The following is an 18,613-nucleotide window of genomic DNA, read 5'->3' as shown; positions in this document are numbered from 1 at the left end:
TAAATAGATACAATATAAGTGTATTCAAATATAATGTGTGAAAGATGCAGTTTCATGTTGACTAGGAGTCTTTGACATTATGACGTCATATCTTCAGACGGCGTTGAAGTGCTCTGCTTGCTGTACTGGACGAGTTTCTCTTAACTCATCAATGTACTGTAGCTGAGTAAGCTCTGTACTAGATCACAGCCAGCTGAAGTAAGCTGGGCATCAGCATTACTGTATACTGCGTTTCTGGCTCTGCTGCTGAGAGACCATATCACTTTAGTGTGTGGTCTGATACTGATCAACAATGTCTATTGATCATTAGAAAGACAGAAGGTCCAGGACAAAAAAAAACCTTTGTGCTAGCTGGAAAACAGACCACAGGCCCAGCAAAATCTTGTGCCATTACTTAAGGCTGGCGTGTTATTTTGTGTGTGTGTGAAGGTTGGCAGTAAACAGGAGGTCCGGGACAGATATTTTTAAAGATGCTTGCTTTTCGATAACCGTATTATACAGCCATATCTTTTCCCGCTAATCACATTACAGTAATTTGCCTGCAGATGAGCTTACATATGCATTGCATAACACAATCTGATTTCCAACTTTGTTGGGAACGTGCCAGCAAATAAGACTTTTGACAGGGGGCTGTACAGAATAGGGTGTGTGACCCTCGTTTCATTTGAGGGAACTAACACTGAGTCTTATTTAACTTTCCATTGTGGAAATCTTAGTCTTTTGGGGGGTGAGCTTTGAAATGCGGTATGTTGAGATCCTATAGACTGGGTTTTGGTGCTTAAATTAAATAAGGGAAAAAGCAGCTGCCATATTGCGACTACGATGGATTATAGGGGTGCAGGTTGAGTGGTGTCCCGTTTCGGTGGCGGACGGGGGGCCACACGGGCGGAAACAGAGAGGACCCCCAGCTGTCACACGAATCTCCAGTGAAAATCCCTGAACAGGAAGGGAATGGAAAACATGCAAGGTGCCACAGAACTAACATTGTACTTGAACACATATAGTGTCATGAAATCCAATTAACATATCAGACTTTTCCACTCAAACGGTAGCTGAATTCAGTCATGGTTTGAATATTCAGATTATCGGAAAACATTTAAGATAACGTAGTAATGTGTGCTGTGGTGTTGCAAGCTTAAGCGAGATAAATCTGGCATCCGAGTGCCAATTCCATTATGCCGTTTTGCAAAGCAGGTCTCCAAAATATCTTCCCGCCAGCCACTGGAAAACTAGCAGCGTTAACTTATGTATGGAACGCAACACAGCTCCTCAAAAAACTGTCATAAGGCCTATTTAATAAATATTATATTACAGCAGTAAATCTAGTTACATTAAATTATTCATGTAGAATACATTCTCCGAGTAATGTTCAAATGTAATCTTCCTCAGTCTTTATCAAGTATATGCAAAAGCACACGCAAGAACAAGCTTTCTATTTCTGCCCCTTAATGAATCCAGTGATCAAGTGTGTTGTTCTTCCTAGCAACCACACAGAGATATTAAAGGAGTGTCATAGCCGCTATAGCATTACATGTATTTCAAAGTACCACTTGGATGCATGGATATGCCTTTTACTGGTCACCTCAAATACAAAATGAATTGCCTGTGGTAAGAATTGCATATTTTTATATGTTGAGATTAAAAACATTACATGCAGTTCAGTATAAATGTCAATATAGTTTATAAACAACACTAAGGGACGTAAATAAAAAGAACTCTTTCATATAATAAATCAGTCATTCATAGATCTGAAATACATGAAAAGACATTCTATACAAACATAGTTTTATTACTCATCAATGAGAACTCGGTTTACTGCTTAACATATTTACTTAACATATTGATGCAAAGACTTCTCAATGAATAGAGAATTACATCAACATTTTCAAATGAATTTTAACATTTAAATGTATTTTAACGTTTTGAATGTTAATGTGGTTTAACTAAAACAAAGATTGAATTGGTCTGTAAAGGACACAACGGATAAAAGCTCAGATATTTCATTTCAACAAATATCCGTATTTTAAAGGGTATGTAATGAATTCTATAAATAGTATTATTTATAGTTTTTAAGATCCCGCTGGGGCCGGATTCACAAAATATTGTTTAAGTCCCAGTGAAATTAAAAATTACAATGCCTATTTATTCATGAAATATTACAGCGTTTTTTGTAAATAGTTTATCAATGTGGGTCATTCTCTTTTTAAAATTTGTGTGCCCTCATAATCTTTAGTTAGAATCTGAAAATGCACTTCCGTCCTGTAGTGACTATCCATCTTAAACGACAGCTTGGGCGGAGCGTCTGTTAACTCCTCCCCTTCAACTGTCAGTCTGCTGCCAGTTCCATTTAAAAATGCAACGGCTATTTTTATACACCAGAGAAAAACATTTAACATTTAAATCGCAGAGAAAGACGAAAGCCACGGCCACAATGTTTTCTCATTTGAAATTCCATTTCACTCGGAAGTGCGTCAAAATATGGAAGTAAAAACGATCACAACTTCCGGTTCACGGGGACTTTAAGAAGAACATTCTTCTTAACAGCCACATTGTTTCTTAAATTGTCATTTTTTTCGACACGAAACGGAAGTAGCGATTGTCTTTTTTTTCGAATCGTGGCGTACCCCAGTGAAAAGGTGAAAGATTTCAGGTCATTGCAGCCCCGCCCTCACACCATTCCTCGTGACCAGAAGTGAAGAGAGGTCGTTTCGAGAGAGGGAGGAGGTTAACGTTTTTGATTAAAGATTACAAGGGCAAATGAATTTTAAAAAATAATGATGTGCACAGATTAAAAAATTATAATAAACACTTCACCACTGCATAAAAAAAATTGAATTATAATTTTAAATTTCATGGCGACTTTAAGAAAGAAGTTAGTAATGTTTCGTATTCCCAAAAAAACTTCTTAAGACAGTTCTAATATTTTTTTCTCAAGATTGATTAACAAAGCATATGTCATCTATTCTTATGAAAAAAAATGAAGACGTTCTTAAGAAACTATTTGAGAACTTCTTAAGGAGGAACAATTTTACGAGCTTCCTATAATTTATCATGAGAACAATCTTATATTTTGTCTTAAGAAACAGTTTCGTGAATCCGCCTCCTGGTCTGAAAATCTCCATGTTGGTTCTGCAGTCAGAGGAATATTAAATTAAATCTGTGGAATGGGATCAGAATAAATTTTAAACCTAAAAGATTAATAATCTATGGTTAATTATTAATAGTCTAAATCTGGATTAATTTAGAAATGTACAAACTAAACTCATGCAATGCAACGTGCACAAATTGGTATCGTATGATTTCAAAGCGAGTGATTCTTACTTTAAAATCAAAGACACAATCCTTAATCATATAAATAAGTCAATAAATAACGTCGCCGAGGAAACACCATCAAATCGTTCCTCCTGTAGATTAATACAGAACTCTGAATGCATTACAGAAATCAAAATGACTGCTTGAACAGTTACAGGTTGTATATACTGTAGTGAGACCTGTCCCCACTAAACCCCAAAGAACTCTCTCCTTTGGTCCCTCTTACCAATCTTTAAATTATGTCCTGGATTTCAGCCATTGTAGCTAAATAGTAAACAATGTCTTTATAAACAGTACTCTGTACTGTAACAAGATGTTTATGATACACCTTCATCTGAATCTCTGAAGGACTCTTAATACCTTTTTCCTTCTATTGTGCTAGCGTAAGGTGAACGAGAGGCCAATATCTAAATGAAAGTAATGCTGAGAAAATTTCAAGGTGGTAGAGAATGATAATGACCATATCAATACTGTAACACTGTGACTTCCCTTCCATACACTAAAATTCACCGTATGTTGATTTTAGCTTCAACTGTACTCTGATGCACAAGTATATGAATGTAAGACAAACAACCAACGCCAATAACACTCGCAGCTGTCGATGTTATTTAAAACAAAGCCGTTCCCTGAAAAGAGCTTGAGGAATAATACCCATTATAGCATTATGTGTTCGACACGGCTGTTTAAGTTTTGCAGGGAAAACTTTTAGTGTTTGAGTTGGAGCCTGCTAATGGCACGTTAATCACAACACACTTCTATTGGGCGGTTTCAGTAAGCCACGCCCCACAGAACCTTTCACAAAAGGGGCTCGGTTATCAAGCGAGAGAGTTACAACTCTGAAACACTGATAAGCGCCGTGAGCAGTAAGCTCTATTCACTGTGTCTGTCAGACGATCTCATCTGATTCCAGGCCGTACTCATCATAGAGAGCATCCAGGATGGACAGCTGTTTCTCCATAGCCGGCAGGTAGGTGCCCAGGTCTCTGTGCATGCCCGTGGTAAAGCCCTCTTTCAGCTCATCGCCTTCATGAGAAACCAGAGCAGCCATGAAGCCCTCATAGGATGGGGCGGCCCGTAGAGCCAGCTAAAGCACACAAGCAAACACAAAACAGAATCAGAAGAGTTTGAATTTGTGTCGTCATTACATTTGAATGAAAAAGCAGTACAACAGTAATACTTACTGCAAAGACGCCTCGTATGACCCATCCATGATATTGCCTTAGTGTTTTTCCATATGCTTTATCTGGAAGTGGCACGAAATAAGCACATTAAAAAACATAAACACGTAAAAAAAGTTTATTCCTGACAATTGAAGAAGTCATTTTAAACTGTATGAGAATTGTTTTGCATTAGATGATGTGACTTACTAAGAGGTCCTTGGACGTCCTTCACCCCAGTGTTGATCTCACAGAGGAACTCTTTGAGGAACTTGAGTCCACGTTTAAGCCACAGCAGAGCTTCCGTGGCTGAATTTCGCACCTGTGCCACCTCTGTCTCCACCTCATGCAGAACGATGCTCTGCAGCGTGGTGAAGCTGTCAGGATCGGACACCACCTTTTGCTGGATTTTCTGATGGAGCAAATGAATATCAACTCTCATAAAGGGATCCAAACTGGTTGCATTTTGTACTTTGATATTGGATACACGTGCTCTTTATTAATAGAATGCAATTCCAGCTTTGTCGCCATCTAGTGGCAATGGTGATAGGCCAACCAGGTACAGAAACACTGAATGGGGCAACAATCATCAGGGTTTATATTTGGAACTACTACTGTTGATAAGCATTGCCAAAGCATTCCTCTGTGTTACAAACATATTTTTACCACAGATTTATGACCTTTGAAGTCATAGTTTGTATAACATAAATAGAAAACCCAATACAAACAGAGACAGTGCTTAACTGTCACTCATCAAACATGCTAAATATGGCACTAAATTTTGAAAAAGACTTAAATATGATTTTCTTTTAAAATGAACTTCAAATTATAAATAAGAAATTTGGCCTACTTGTTTTAATTAAAATATTTTGTGTTTTTTTTTTTAAGATAAATATTTTACTCTATCTACTGGAATGTTGGAAAAGTGTGGTTTTACATCCACATCTAAAATTTGCAACATATTTGAAACATGCTTGTCCAATCTAAAAAGATAGATTGGGTCTTGAGAATTTTATATCTTTAAATGTACTTACCTTAATGTTTCCCACAAAATCCATTTTAACAGGAGCAAAGACGGTTGGTCCAAGCTTGTCTGAAGGGAGAAAGTTGTAACTGCTATTTGCGAGTTTCTGAAGATAAATTGTATTTTTAACAATTATTTGGACACTTACATCACACTTAGAAATGAATGCCATTGCATTAGATACAAAATATGTGTTTGGGGCATTGCAAACATATGATACTGAACTTTTTTTTACTACTACCCCCACTAGGCCTAACATTATATTGGTACATTTACAACCTTTACATTAGTGTCCTAGCCGACATTCTCCTACCATCTGACAACAAGAAAGAAGCGATTTCTGTTTTCTTAATTTTAAAAAATATATGTACTTATATATGTTTTATATGTTAAACTAAAGCTCTTTTTATTGAAAGTTGATTAAAAAGTGTTTGTGTTTCATGTCATCAAAATAAAGGCCAAACGATATAAAACAAAATGGTAAACATTACATTTTTAAGCATGGCTTAAATGTCCAAATTTATGTTGTGAGAGTCATGGATGTTGAGATTTCCTTCCAGTTCATGTGTAATCCTTTGATCCACAGCGATTCATTCTTTTGAAATGACCCATCACCACATAGAGACGCACCTCTAAACTCAATCACCTTTAGTTCTAATTTTTGCTAGAACATACAAAAAAATCTGAATGGATTTTTGAGTGACACAGTTTGACCATGTTTTAGTCCCAGTAGCCCTGTTCAGATACTCACCAAACTATCCCAAAATGAGACATAGCAGAGCTTAGGTATGCATACCCCATGCCTGAGAGAGAACAAGGGATTGACTAAACTGAGAAATACCTGATGCAAATGATTTTACAAGAAAAATGAAACGGAGGCACATGTTGAGCCAACCCATGCCAGAAGTCAAAGAAATGTCCCCAAGTAGCCTTTAACAAGCTTTTCAAAAGAACAGAACTAATGCAGAAGCAGCTCAGACTCACAGACGGAAAACATGAAGCAAATACAAAGCGAATGCATGGAAAAGTGAGGAAGGAGAGAAAGAGACCGTCCTACCTAAAACTGGTACTATAGCATAGCAAGAATCCAAAAATGCTTGAGTGGGAATACCACTGCCGTCCTCCAGTATTATATCACTAAATCTACAAGAAAAAACCACAGACATTCATACAATACATCAAAGCATTTGTTTAAAATTCAACAGAATGCAAATTTATTTGAGCAAATAAAACACAAAAAGCAGGCAGAGCCAAAACAGAAGGAATCACAGAGCATGCGGTCCTCTCTGAGTCTAATACAAACAATGAGATTTGACTCTCCCTACTTGAGTACAGCACACATTACATATAGGTTTTATGATTTCACACATTGAAATAACACTAAAAAGGATTCATATCTTTGATAACATTTCACATGTTCAACAAAACTTTGTTTCAGCCAAATGAAGGCTGCTGGAGCAAATAAGTGTGTTGCAGTTACTTTACAGTATGTGATCCTATTACTGCATACAGAAGATAAAAGAATGATAGAGCAAAATAATCTACAAACCCACATCACAGGCAGGCCTCGTTTTGAGCGATCAAAAGAAAACATACTACAGTAAACATTTCATCAAGGACATGTCATATGTTGAAAGCATTCCATTAAATCTTTCAGACTTTGTTTTGCACCACGTCTCAGCAAAATAAAATCATACTCATTCTTTTTTTTACAAATGACTATTTATTTTCTAGGGATGTAACAATATTATCGATATCGTGTTATCGCAATAGCAAAATTGTCTCAATATTAGCGTGGTCACATGACTGTATGAATCGATAGGTCTTCCGGGCCTAACAGGGAATGTTAGAAAAGAAAAACAGATGTTACCTTTGGCAAGGTCCATCATTATTTTATTTTATAAAAGAGATTTTAGGTCATTTGACCGATCTCATACTATAACTCGTACCTCTAAGCAACAGTTATGATTAGAGGATAAAGAAAAGAGGATGCTTATGGCACGTTTCCATGTCATCATCGGTCATTTTAAATATTGCATTAAATACCGTACCGTGGATTATCGTACAGTCAGATTTTGATATTGTTACATTCCTATTATTTTCTCATCTTATTGTGCATTTGTTTATTAGTTGGACATTTATATGTTGTGAACACTATTAAAGCATCTGTCTGTTAGTTTGAGTGATTTATCAACATTGGGTCATCCAATGGTATGAGGTTGGGGGTGGGACTATCTGTTACCTTCGTCACGTGATGCTAAGGATTATTAAATGCACTGAGGAATACTAAAAGGAATCACATTTACATGTATTCATTTAGCAGACCAAAAGGGATAGTTCACGCAAAAAATGTAATTATATCATCATTTATTCATTTATTGTGTTTCACAGAAATCAAAGTCATACAAAGGTTTTGAAACACACGAGGGTGAATAAATAATCACAGAATGTTTATTTTTGGGTGAACACACCTTGCACCTGGTTGGGACACAGTGTTGCTAAATTATGATCCCTGAATTTGGATTGAAATAAAAAAAGCTTACAGTACATTTCTGTAAATAATACTGTAGTGTTTTTAACAGCAGCACGATCGTGTGATATGGAACTGACATGTGTAGTACACTGATCTCATTCCCTCAGTATAAAGATCACAGCACGATCACGGCGCCTCATACCTGTGACTCATGGTACTGAAGAACGTGTCCACCTTATCTTCTTCTTCCTGTTTATTCTCACCCTGAAGCTCATTTACTTCCAGGTCAGCCTGGATTTCCTCATTGACCGTTTGTTCTTTGTTTTGTCCGGTGCTTGGGGAGACTTCAGCATGGTTTGCTTCTGTCGGTCTGTGCTTCTCTTTCTCCCCTGCAGACTCTTCAGTGTCATGTGTGCTTGAGGAAGAGCCATTCTGAGGGTTCCCACCTTCTTGGTGTTCCTCCACTAAACTGATTTCTAAACACAAAGCAAACAGGTTTGGAAATGGGGATGACGTCACTGAAAGTGCTTCACGTCTAAGCAGCTCTGAGCTCAGATGATACCTGTAAGAGGTGTTGGTATGTTGTCTTGTGGAGATAGAGGTGCTTCATATTCTGGTCCACTCTTTCCTCTCTCGTGTGCTCTTGTACTACCTGAGATGCTCACTGAGTCCTTGAGTCTGCGTAACATACATTTTAAACAGATGAGAAGCGCTCAACTGACCCAAAAGGGTGCATTGTTATACCTAAACTTACTTTTCTCCTGGGTGCTGATTTTTCGGGTCATTTTGGATCATTTTGATCTAGAACAAAAATGGACATTCAAGGTTTGACTAAACCTTTTTAGGTACAACAGTATAATACACAACAACTACTACTTATTTTCTATTTTCCTGCTGCTTTTTCTACAAGGTGATTATGTTTAATACCTTCTGAGGTTTGACGGTAGCCACCGGGGGAGAACCAGGTGGGGTCTGACTCAGGAGGTCTGGATTAAAGGTCCGGCTGGCAATCTGCATACACTCCTCCAGGGTCTTCAAGAAGGTGGTACATGTGGACTTCACAAGACTCCCGGTCTCATTCGCTACCTAAAACCACACTTTTTAAAGTCTCATCAGATGACCCGCATAATAAAGCGAAAATGAGAGAAGACAAAGCATAAAAATGACTAAGCTTATATATTTAAGGTACAAGAGGCTGTGTGATAACAGTCATTGGTAATTCCAAAGCTTTATTCACAATATAGCAAAGCCTTGTCTCGCGTTTATAAAATGTTATTTTTAATGATCAATTAAAAATAAAAAGAAATTCATTAACTGTCAACCACTTATAGCTACAGACCCAGAGAGAATGTTGTTATGCACCATAAATAAAGATCAGCTACTTTAGTAGCAGCTCAAAAACTATGTCATCAAACATGTTACGTATATTGTTTTGTTAACTATAGACCCAAACGATCCTTGAAACATCCTGGAGTTTGTCTAAACTCATACCAGCCACAGACAAACATTGCCCTACCTCCTCAGAATCGCCCGCTGTCTCAGCTAGAGGACTCTCTTTTATTTTGTTCACTTGCTGGAGGAGAAGGTCGCAGTAAAGCCTCAGCTCTGACATTTTTGTTTTCAGGGCCTCTGCGTTTTCCTGGAGCTCTGAAAAGATAAAAGAGGGCTATTGTTCATTTCCATAATAGACACATGGATGATAGACAGGTCTTTCTGGAGGAGGAGACATCAAGGCTTGATTAAAAAGGCTTGGTTAAAGGAGTCATATTGTACGGCTAAAACGAATAATATTGTTTGTTTTAGATGCAACGCAATGTGTATACACCATTTAAAGTTTAAAAAACGTTGTATTTTCCACATACCGTGCATGTTTGTATCTCCTCTTTTTGCCCCGCCTCTCTGAAACACGCTGATTTTTTACAAAGCTCATCGCTCTGAAAAGCGAGGTGTGCTATGATTGGCCAGTTAACCAGTGCGTAGTGATTGGTCAAATACTGCAAGCATTTCACGGAAATGTAACGCCTCTTACCATATTCGGAACATCAGGTTCCAAAGCAATTGTACTGACAGACGATACAATGAGATTTACAATTACGCCCACCTTAACTACGTATACATTTGGGCGGTCTTAGTCAAATCATGTTACGAACTGACGTAGATTTGTGGGGGTGTGGTTACACGAGGCGTTTCAGGCAAGTCTGGCTGAGCATTCGCTTTTAGATAGAATGCATCTTTTGTTCCCACACTTTCATTTGTGCAATTGTACGTGTCTAATACATGCATGGGCAACTTATAACACACCAAAGACACAGAAAAACATGTACTTCCGCCATATGACCCCTTTAAACAAACACCCAAGTATTTCCTTTCAAAAAAGAATATTGGGGTAAAAATATATGAAAGGGTTTGTCCAAATTAGTTAGCGGCTAGTTTATAATGCTAGTTTAGTATCTGCATTGTTGAAATCATGCTTTGTTATTTGTTAGTGGAGGGATATTATTCTAGAGAGCATTTTATTGGACTGTAATGTATGTATATATGCCCCTTTCAATGAAACACGATGATCAAAAAAGTAGATAATGTCTGTTAAACTATTTTATCATTGATTTGCCCTCTTGTCATTTTAAACCTGTATGACTTTCTTCTGCAAAACACAAAAGAAGATATTTTGAAGAATGTTGGTAACCAAACAACATTGGACCCTGTTGACCTCTATTGTTCGCACACAAACCACTGAGGTATTTCTCAAAATATCTGTTTCACAAAAGAAAGTCAAAGACTGGTAATTACATGATGACATAATTTTATTTTGCGGTGAACGATCCCTTTAATGTGACTCTCACCTTTCTCTCTCTTGGTTCGGTTGTCTGTCAGACAGGCTTTTGCAGTCCCTAACGCCACAAGCCATTTCTGTCTCTCTGCAGCATTTATTGCCCTGAGATAAAAGTACTGTTCTCCTGGAATGATCAGATCAAGCCTTGTGAAATCTGACGGGTGAACTACAAGAGATGAGGGAGGACAAAGACAGTGGATGAGCAATTGTCTGTCTTTTGTATGAACATTAACAATAGCTGTGTGAATACAGTACTTATGTAAGCCCTGCATGATGTATTATGTACAACCACAAAGGAATGCACAGCAACTCTTCTGTGGCACATAAGAAACACTGTAACTACATGCGATGTAACTATTAGGTTTCCTGAGCTGGTTTTTCTTACCTTGTATTTCACACACAGAGATTTTAATGCTTCCCTTGCATCCTTTCCACGCATCTTCTTGAGAGTCATAGTAGGAAAGAGTTCCTCCATCAAGCACAAACCAGCGGGGCTGCCAACCTTTACACAGAAAATAAATACATTTTATGGTGTTGTTGACAAATATGCGATGATAATCGTGTAGAGAATATGGCTTGAATGATTCCAAGTAAGAAATGTGGAGTCATGTCAGTGTGATGGCTTTTCCACGTTTCCAACTGGACTCTATGCAAATGACATAATCAGCAGCCCAAAACAAACTCCTCCGTGATCTGAGCAGGCGAGATCGGATGTGCTTAAAATGGTAAATATTACCAGAATATATGATCAAAGACTATAATGGCACAGCCGAACACTCCTCGAGTTTAACTTCATTCACTCCAGCTAGCAAACAGGCTAACAGCCTTACAGACTTGCCTAATTTACAACAGACAAGTTTTAAGTTTGGCAGTACGCATACCGCTGATGTAGTTAGTCCATTTATAGAGAACTCCCTCCATGGCAAACAATCCCCTGACAATTCATTACTCAGTCGCGGCAAGACTGACACCAACGGAACCGCTTTGAAAAACTCGAGATAATTCTTAACTACGACAATCCTATCGGAAAAACGCAAGGCGAGTGTTGTGAATTGAGATTACGCGATAGACGGGCGTAAACAATTCTAGAATACCAATCCATGTGACGTGGAAGGATCGGCCTATGTTGATGACGCCAGCGGGATTTTCTCTTAACGCGCCTCCGATTGGATACGACGTGCGTGTGTAGGCGTGGCCGTAATGAGACAACACCAGTAACGTCAAATAAAAATGGGATTTTGTAAAAGAGGCGTGTCTTCAAAGGAAGCTGACCAATAACGGTATAGTACTTTATTTTAGGGTGGTCGCAGTGTACGTAGGGCAATTTGGGGGTCTGGGAATGAGCCTCAGCCTATAGGAATTTTGCGTGCCACGTAGTCGCTGCTCAAGAAATTACTATTTGGACTCTTTGGGTTTTTCAGTATTTTGTGGACCATTTAACTATCAGTTAAGAGTTAGAAGGCTTTTTCTTTTTTTTTATTTAGAGATGATTCCAGAGTTGTGGACATGCATTTTCTCTCTATTCTTCTTTTATGTGCACGGAGCAAAACTTCCGGAGCCTGAAGTGAAAATTGAAGTCTTACACAAACCTTTCCTTTGTCACCGTAAATCCAAATACGGGGATATTCTTTTGGTTCACTACGAGGGGTTTCTGGAGAGCAATGGGACAATGTTTCATTCCAGGTGACAGTTTGTTATGAACCAGCATTCTGCAAATACATCTTGCAAAAGCTTTTTAAATATGCATGCACAGATAATGTATTATCACATTGTATTTTTTTTATTCTGAATACACAATTTCTATGCTGTGTATGTGTCAAGCCTTTAATACTGATACACGTCTTTCACCTGGCAGCCGTCACAATGGAGACAAAAATCCTATCTGGTTCACACTGGGAATCCGTGAGGTGATCCGGGGATGGGACAAGGGTCTTCAAGGCATGTGTACAGGGGAGAAGAGGAAACTAACCATCCCGCCAGCTCTTGCTTACGGCAAAGAGGGCAAAGGTGTGTTTGCAGCATCTTTAAATTAGATGCACTTTGAAGGACATACAGTATTTCGAGTTTCCGGTCTAACTATGTACAGTATATTGACTAAATATGGCTTTTCCCAGGTAAAATTCCTCCAGAGAGCACTCTGATCTTTGATATGGAGCTCATAGAGATCCGAAATGGGCCTAGATCACATGAATCCTTTCAGGAAATGGACCTCAATGATGACTGGAAACTTTCCAAATTAGAGGTTTGTCAAGATGTGCTTGAATGAGTCTTCATACATTACCTGAGCGTTCGTATTTTAGTGAGTGTTTTTTAAAAAAGCGTGTAATTATCAAACACCTTTCTGTTTCAGGTGAAGGAATACCTGCGTAAAGAGTTTGAAAGACACGGGTACCCTCCCAATGACACCCACCATGAAGCGATGGTTGAGGACATCTTCCAGAAGGAGGATGAAGATCACGATGGATATATATCAGCCCGGGAATTCACTTATAAACACGATGAACTATAAAGAGTATACGGTCCTGCATAACCTTAGCGATGTTTACTTTCAAAGTGATTCCAAGATTTACTTTGAGACATTTACAACTTTTACATCAAACTCTAATGCAGTATTGGAAGCGACTGTTACAGATCTACAGATTTCATGTCTGTAATGTTTTCTAGTGTTTTACTCAGGTGATACCTACTGTTCAATTAGACTGTTAATATTCGATGAGTGCACGAAATATTCATCCTCAATCGCAGTGTTACATTCTGCTGCATAGGAGAATGTTTTGCTTCTAAAGTGCCTTTTGACTAATATATGAAACGTTGTCTGAACATTTCAGTTTTTTATTTTAATTTTAGATTTGTTGTAGTTTGTGTGTTATGTATTTCAGAGCCAAAGAAACTATGTAGTAATGTTTACAATATTTAGAACAGGTAATTTTGTTTTAGGTGGCCTTTACGTGTTTTCTTGGGAATAAATGAGATGAAATCGTGTTGAATATACGGTTGGTTTCCCAGACAGGGATTAGACTAGTCCTAGACTAAAATAAGTGTAGGCCTAGGCCGCCTAAGAGCTGTCCAACCTGAAAACAGCTTGCACTGACATATCTCAAAATACATCAGTACCTTTGTGCTGTCTCAGAATGCACACAAGTAATGTTTTTTGTAAGGCGTGTTTGTTAAATCTACTTATATTTATTAAACTAAGGCCCAGTCCTGGTTTAAAATAATCCCAGTCCCAAAGTGTTCGACTGCTTGTAAAATGTAATTCTATTCAACACTACTAGAGGGCGCTCTTCTCTCCATTTCTTGTTCCATGTCGTGCTACAAGACTTGAGAATGCAAATGCAATGTGATCTTTACAGATTTGTTTGTTTGTAAAACACGCATTTTTTATTTCTACAATTAACTCAATACAAAACATGCCTTCCTATTACTTATGAACTACCTCTGAGAATAGAAAAAAAACAATTTGCTGTTATTTGCTAAATATATAGATACAAATATCCTGTCTTTTGCATCTATCACGCATCGGTGTTATATACCCAACCCAACTATAGGGGGCTCTGCAATATCATGGAATGCGCATGATGCAACCGAATAAGAAAAGCTGTGAGACACTCAGATAAAATGCAGTCAAGTGACCTTTCATGACACAGAGCATAGGTATTATCACACACCTACATAAGACAGATGACAAACTAGTGTATTTTTATAATATTATGATGTGGTGTTGTGTATTAAAATTTGCATAGAAGAACAACTGCACAAAGCCACATCTAACAACATTCCATTCCTAAACTAGGCATTAAACAGTTACATAATCTACTGCTATTAAACTTACAATTCAAGTTCTATTCTCAATTAAATGAAGTACTAATAACAAATGTAAAACAATTAGCTCACGTGATCAAAGATATTACGTCTTATAATAAAAACACATCATGTAAAAAAATTAAGCACTGAGTAACCAGTGCTTTGTGTTGGGTGTAGGTGTCATGATACTGTTTCTGTTGCTATTTTGTTGTTATCATTGTCAAATGAACTTTGTTGTCAATTAATATATTTTTATAAAACGGTCAGTTCTGGTCCTTGATTCTGATTGGCTGAGCGGAGTTCTAAGCCGTTATAAAACAGCTAAGGGCGTCGTGCCACAACGCCCTTAGCTGTTATAAAATGCGCTGTAACCCACTGCTTCTTGGGGCTTATTGCTTTATTACTAGCCTACTGAAAAATGATAGCCTACTTTTGAGGGATGAAGTGGCAGATATTGCCCTTTACATAAAATATCCCTCAATTTCTAAACTGCTGTATAGCCTATATGCTATTCTTCATTTATCCAAACTCCATCATAAATTTGTAAATAAAAGCTACAAACAGTACGTACAATGACCAGTAATGAAAACCCAATTTTTTCTTCATCAAACAACACTAAAAGGGGTAAACCTCTACTCCACTTAAAAATGGTATACGCACTGCTGGATTTACATCATTTTAAAAAAATCCCTTTTAAAAAATAAATAAGAGGCTAAAACAATAATAACAAATGAAACATTCAAACAGCCTAACAAAAAAGTGCTGATCCGCATCTTGTCCCTATAAGGCCAAGATGAAAACGGGATAGCCTACTTGATCACTTCATGAAACACCATGCATTCAGTGTCTCCAAGACCATTTAACCGAGACAAATTCAAGTTAAACGGCCATATTACAGCACAGTGTAACAGGTATCATAGTCAGTCACAAAAATCAAAGTGAACGCATCCATCAAATTATATTTTCCTTCACTTCATCTACACTGCAAGCGAGCGACGCGACGCGACAAAACAAAGCGAGAGTGTCAGAGCGTCACGCCGCGCGCTCGCCGGATTCACATCCGAAGTCATAGAAGCGCGCTTGCAGTAGCCTACAGCGTTGTTCTGGTTTTGTCGTAAATTGTGTTTGTGTTATTACTTCGCTACAGCAACGGTTCTCTCATAGAAGTTGTTCTCGGGCAGTGTGACCCGCACTCTTGTGTTATTCCGCTTCTCTTTGAAACGACCGGATCGTGAAACTGTCAGGTTTCTCCGGGAAGTGTGTTCATTGAATGCGGGCTCCATCTGAGAGTCATCGTACGTCTCGTCTCCAATCATGTTGTTGTTTTTGATGTCAGTGCTGGGTTGTTTCACTGATTTTTTGTCACAAGTTGCAAGTTCTTGCTGGGTTTCTTTGAGAATATTCTTGTTCCTTCCAGTCAAGGTTTTCCACCAGTGATTCCTGTCTGCCATGGCTGCAATTCTTCGGCACTGAAAATGTGAATTATTAAAAATTTCATTAAATATAATATAGAAAATTATATTATATTTATGGAAATATAGAAAATTATATACCATACAAACAACTAGGCTATAGAAGAATACATTGCAAGACGATATAGTTATAAATATCTCTTGGATGTTAGGTAATCTAAGACATTCAAATATCAAGGTAAATAACAGTCTTGACTGTTTTGATTTGATAAAGCCATAACATCATTCAGAAATACTCACCAATCGTGGTCAGTAAGGTAAATATTTGCCTAAATGTCAGGGATTTTTTTTTCAAGAAAATCTCCAACAGAACAACTTTGTGGTTTCTAAAACTTCACCCACATCATTCAGCGCTGCATGTGTCTGTCTAAAACATAACGAGTGATGAATTCGTTCATTTATACTTCACCTGCCGCTCCTCCATCTCTCTGATTGGTCGGTTCAGACAGGTACTGTTGCTCTTGCAGCTCCCCTCAAGAAGCTGGTTTCAGGTTCTCACTTCACCTGTGTAGTGTGGTAAAAGTCACTTTGGGGCATATACCATCTCAGTTGTCTGATACTAAAACAATGATGCCGTTCACACCCTAAATTTGGAACAAACCAACCTTAGCCAACGCCTAAACAGCTGACCATGTTACTGTATGTAAGACTGAGCAGCAATAATTACAACAACATATTTCACATACTATAAACGTTTATGTGTCAGTAAATCAAGAGTCAAGGGCTATGTGTGCTGGAAAAAAGGACACAATAAAATAGTAAACAGATTCACATAATTTAATAAATCAGCATTTGATAAATTACAATCAAAATTACATTCGTCACAGAAAATATCTTTACAAAACAAAATTGTAGAAAGGACTTATATCAATAAACAACCAATATAGACCCAGGAAATGGTACCGTTTGTGTGTGCATGTTTGTTTTCATGGGAGGTGAACGACTGATCTTGCCTCCAGCTTTCAGGCCCTGAAGCGTATGTCAGAGATGAATACAAGCAATTTTGTTTAGTGTCATACTTCAAATGGTATAGAGCTTTAAGTCCAAGGGTAGAGATAAGCACAAAAAAAAAAAATGCTGACAGAACAATTGTGTTGAGTTAAACAGTGTTGATGTAGACCAGTCTATCGTTTTTATGGTGAACAAAAAATACATGGTTTAAATACAGCGTTATTCACAACGCTGAACAAAAATATTTACACTCTTTGTAAAATTAAAAAGTGCTTCACATTAATTGCCTGGTCATTATAGCACACATACGTACATTTAACAACATCATGACCCAAAAATAGATTTTTTTAATTTATACTTGACAACGTGTCAGTTTCACAATGTTTAAAATCTCTTGACCATAGAGTCATGGATCACGCATTAAGGTCAATGCATTATTTATATATGGCATCAGTGAGAATAATGTTCTCTACTTTCAAAAAAAAACTTAATTTGATCAAATAAAATGATTTGTTCAGTAGTCTTCAGCATGAATGCTGAATACAGTTTGTACTTCTGTAACAGCATTTTGTTCATATTTTACCAGAAAACACATTGAGTGAAATGTGTAATAAAGTTCAATTATGGATCTGATAAAAACAGAATCTCTTCAATTTCTGTTGTAAAATGTACAGGCTTTATAAAGTGGTTTTAGCAAATAAATTCATTTCACGTTCATTTTTGTATTCATTCTCCTCAACATAAATTTCTTACATTTAGTTTGTTAAAACAGAATGTCCTCGTGCTCTATCAAGAGCTGAACGATGAGTTTCTGGTATCTCATGTCATTGAGAGTGGTGAGAGTGTTCTGGTCGGGTGGCCGCATAAGCGTCGGTCCAAAGACAATTCCTAGGTTCTCTGAATTCATGTAATTGTCTTTCTCACACATGGTGACCCTAATAAACATATAAAAAAACAATTTGGGTATTAAACACAAGCAGGGAGAGAACTGCTGTATTTTTCATTGATGGGGAAATGTCGCAGAGCTGGCTTGTCAAGTTAAAGAATAAATTCTTGAGGATCATTGTTTAGGTTTTCTAGTTCTTGAAGTGCCATGAACTAAAGTGCTGTATTGGGTTCCCTGTTTCCTTTTAAACGCTCTTAGAAGTTTTATATTGCAGGAGGACAGGAATTAAACTTGCTCACTCATACGGTGGGTAAAATGCTTAGATGCAACAAAATCCTAAACACCCACAGCTTGCATGGCACAGATGCATGAACTGAACTATTGGGCCAGTGTATGTGTCCGGAGATTCAATACATTTGTTATTTACCTCTTTAAATGTGTCATCAGATATCGCAGGGTCTCGTAGTGGGCTGGGGGAAGCTGAAGAAGGCTGTCGTGAACTGCCTCTAGTCTAGAGTCAGGGTCTAGTATTTCTGATAAAAAAAATGCTGTTTACAAATTGTGCTGTGCCAAATAAATTTCTACATTTTTTGATCATCATCAAGATTTTAGTTTCAAATGTATAAATTAAGGTATATATTTTATGTAATGCCCTCTAAAAACAATCCGTAAAAATAGGGCACAATATACTGTATTAATTT

At 37.6% G+C, this 18,613-nt stretch overlaps 3 protein-coding genes across 3 annotated transcripts in view; 1 reads left to right on the top strand and 2 right to left on the bottom strand.

The window, feature by feature from the left end:
- Positions 1-1,278: 1,278 nt before the first annotated feature.
- Positions 1,279-11,836, bottom strand: plekha8 (pleckstrin homology domain containing, family A (phosphoinositide binding specific) member 8). Its single transcript, XM_057340619.1, has 13 exons — positions 11,681-11,836; positions 11,185-11,301; positions 10,810-10,965; positions 9,483-9,613; positions 8,894-9,052; positions 8,721-8,767; positions 8,529-8,644; positions 8,169-8,442; positions 6,551-6,636; positions 5,504-5,562; positions 4,680-4,881; positions 4,494-4,555; positions 1,279-4,396 (listed from the first exon to the last, which is right to left on the bottom strand). The coding sequence occupies exons 1-13, from the start codon at positions 11,718-11,720 to the stop codon at positions 4,199-4,201; spliced, it is 1,647 nt and encodes a 548-aa protein (XP_057196602.1). The 5' UTR covers positions 11,721-11,836; the 3' UTR covers positions 1,279-4,198.
- Positions 11,837-12,108: 272 nt separating this feature from the next.
- fkbp14 (FKBP prolyl isomerase 14) lies at positions 12,109-15,741 on the top strand. The gene is made up of 4 exons (XM_057339226.1): positions 12,109-12,482; positions 12,655-12,806; positions 12,914-13,041; positions 13,150-15,741. The coding sequence occupies exons 1-4, from the start codon at positions 12,286-12,288 to the stop codon at positions 13,306-13,308; spliced, it is 636 nt and encodes a 211-aa protein (XP_057195209.1). The 5' UTR covers positions 12,109-12,285; the 3' UTR covers positions 13,309-15,741.
- A 775-nt stretch (positions 15,742-16,516) lies between these two features.
- The window catches only part of chn2 (chimerin 2), a 40,269-nt gene continuing 38,172 nt past the window's right edge, over positions 16,517-18,613 (bottom strand). Inside the window, exons 12-13 of the mRNA XM_057339222.1 lie at positions 18,340-18,445; positions 16,517-17,961 (exon numbers count right to left, since the gene is read on the bottom strand). Of these exons, the coding sequence (XP_057195205.1) occupies positions 17,790-17,961; positions 18,340-18,445 (278 nt within the window). The 3' untranslated portion in view covers positions 16,517-17,789. The remainder of the gene's footprint in view (positions 17,962-18,339; positions 18,446-18,613) is intronic.

Source organism: Triplophysa rosa, linkage group LG8, assembly GCF_024868665.1.
Source record: "Triplophysa rosa linkage group LG8, Trosa_1v2, whole genome shotgun sequence".
NCBI classification, from domain to species: Eukaryota; Metazoa; Chordata; class Actinopteri; order Cypriniformes; family Nemacheilidae; genus Triplophysa; species Triplophysa rosa.
The sequence above is the reverse complement of the archived record's forward strand: the minus strand, read 5'-3'. Positions and strand labels throughout refer to the sequence as shown.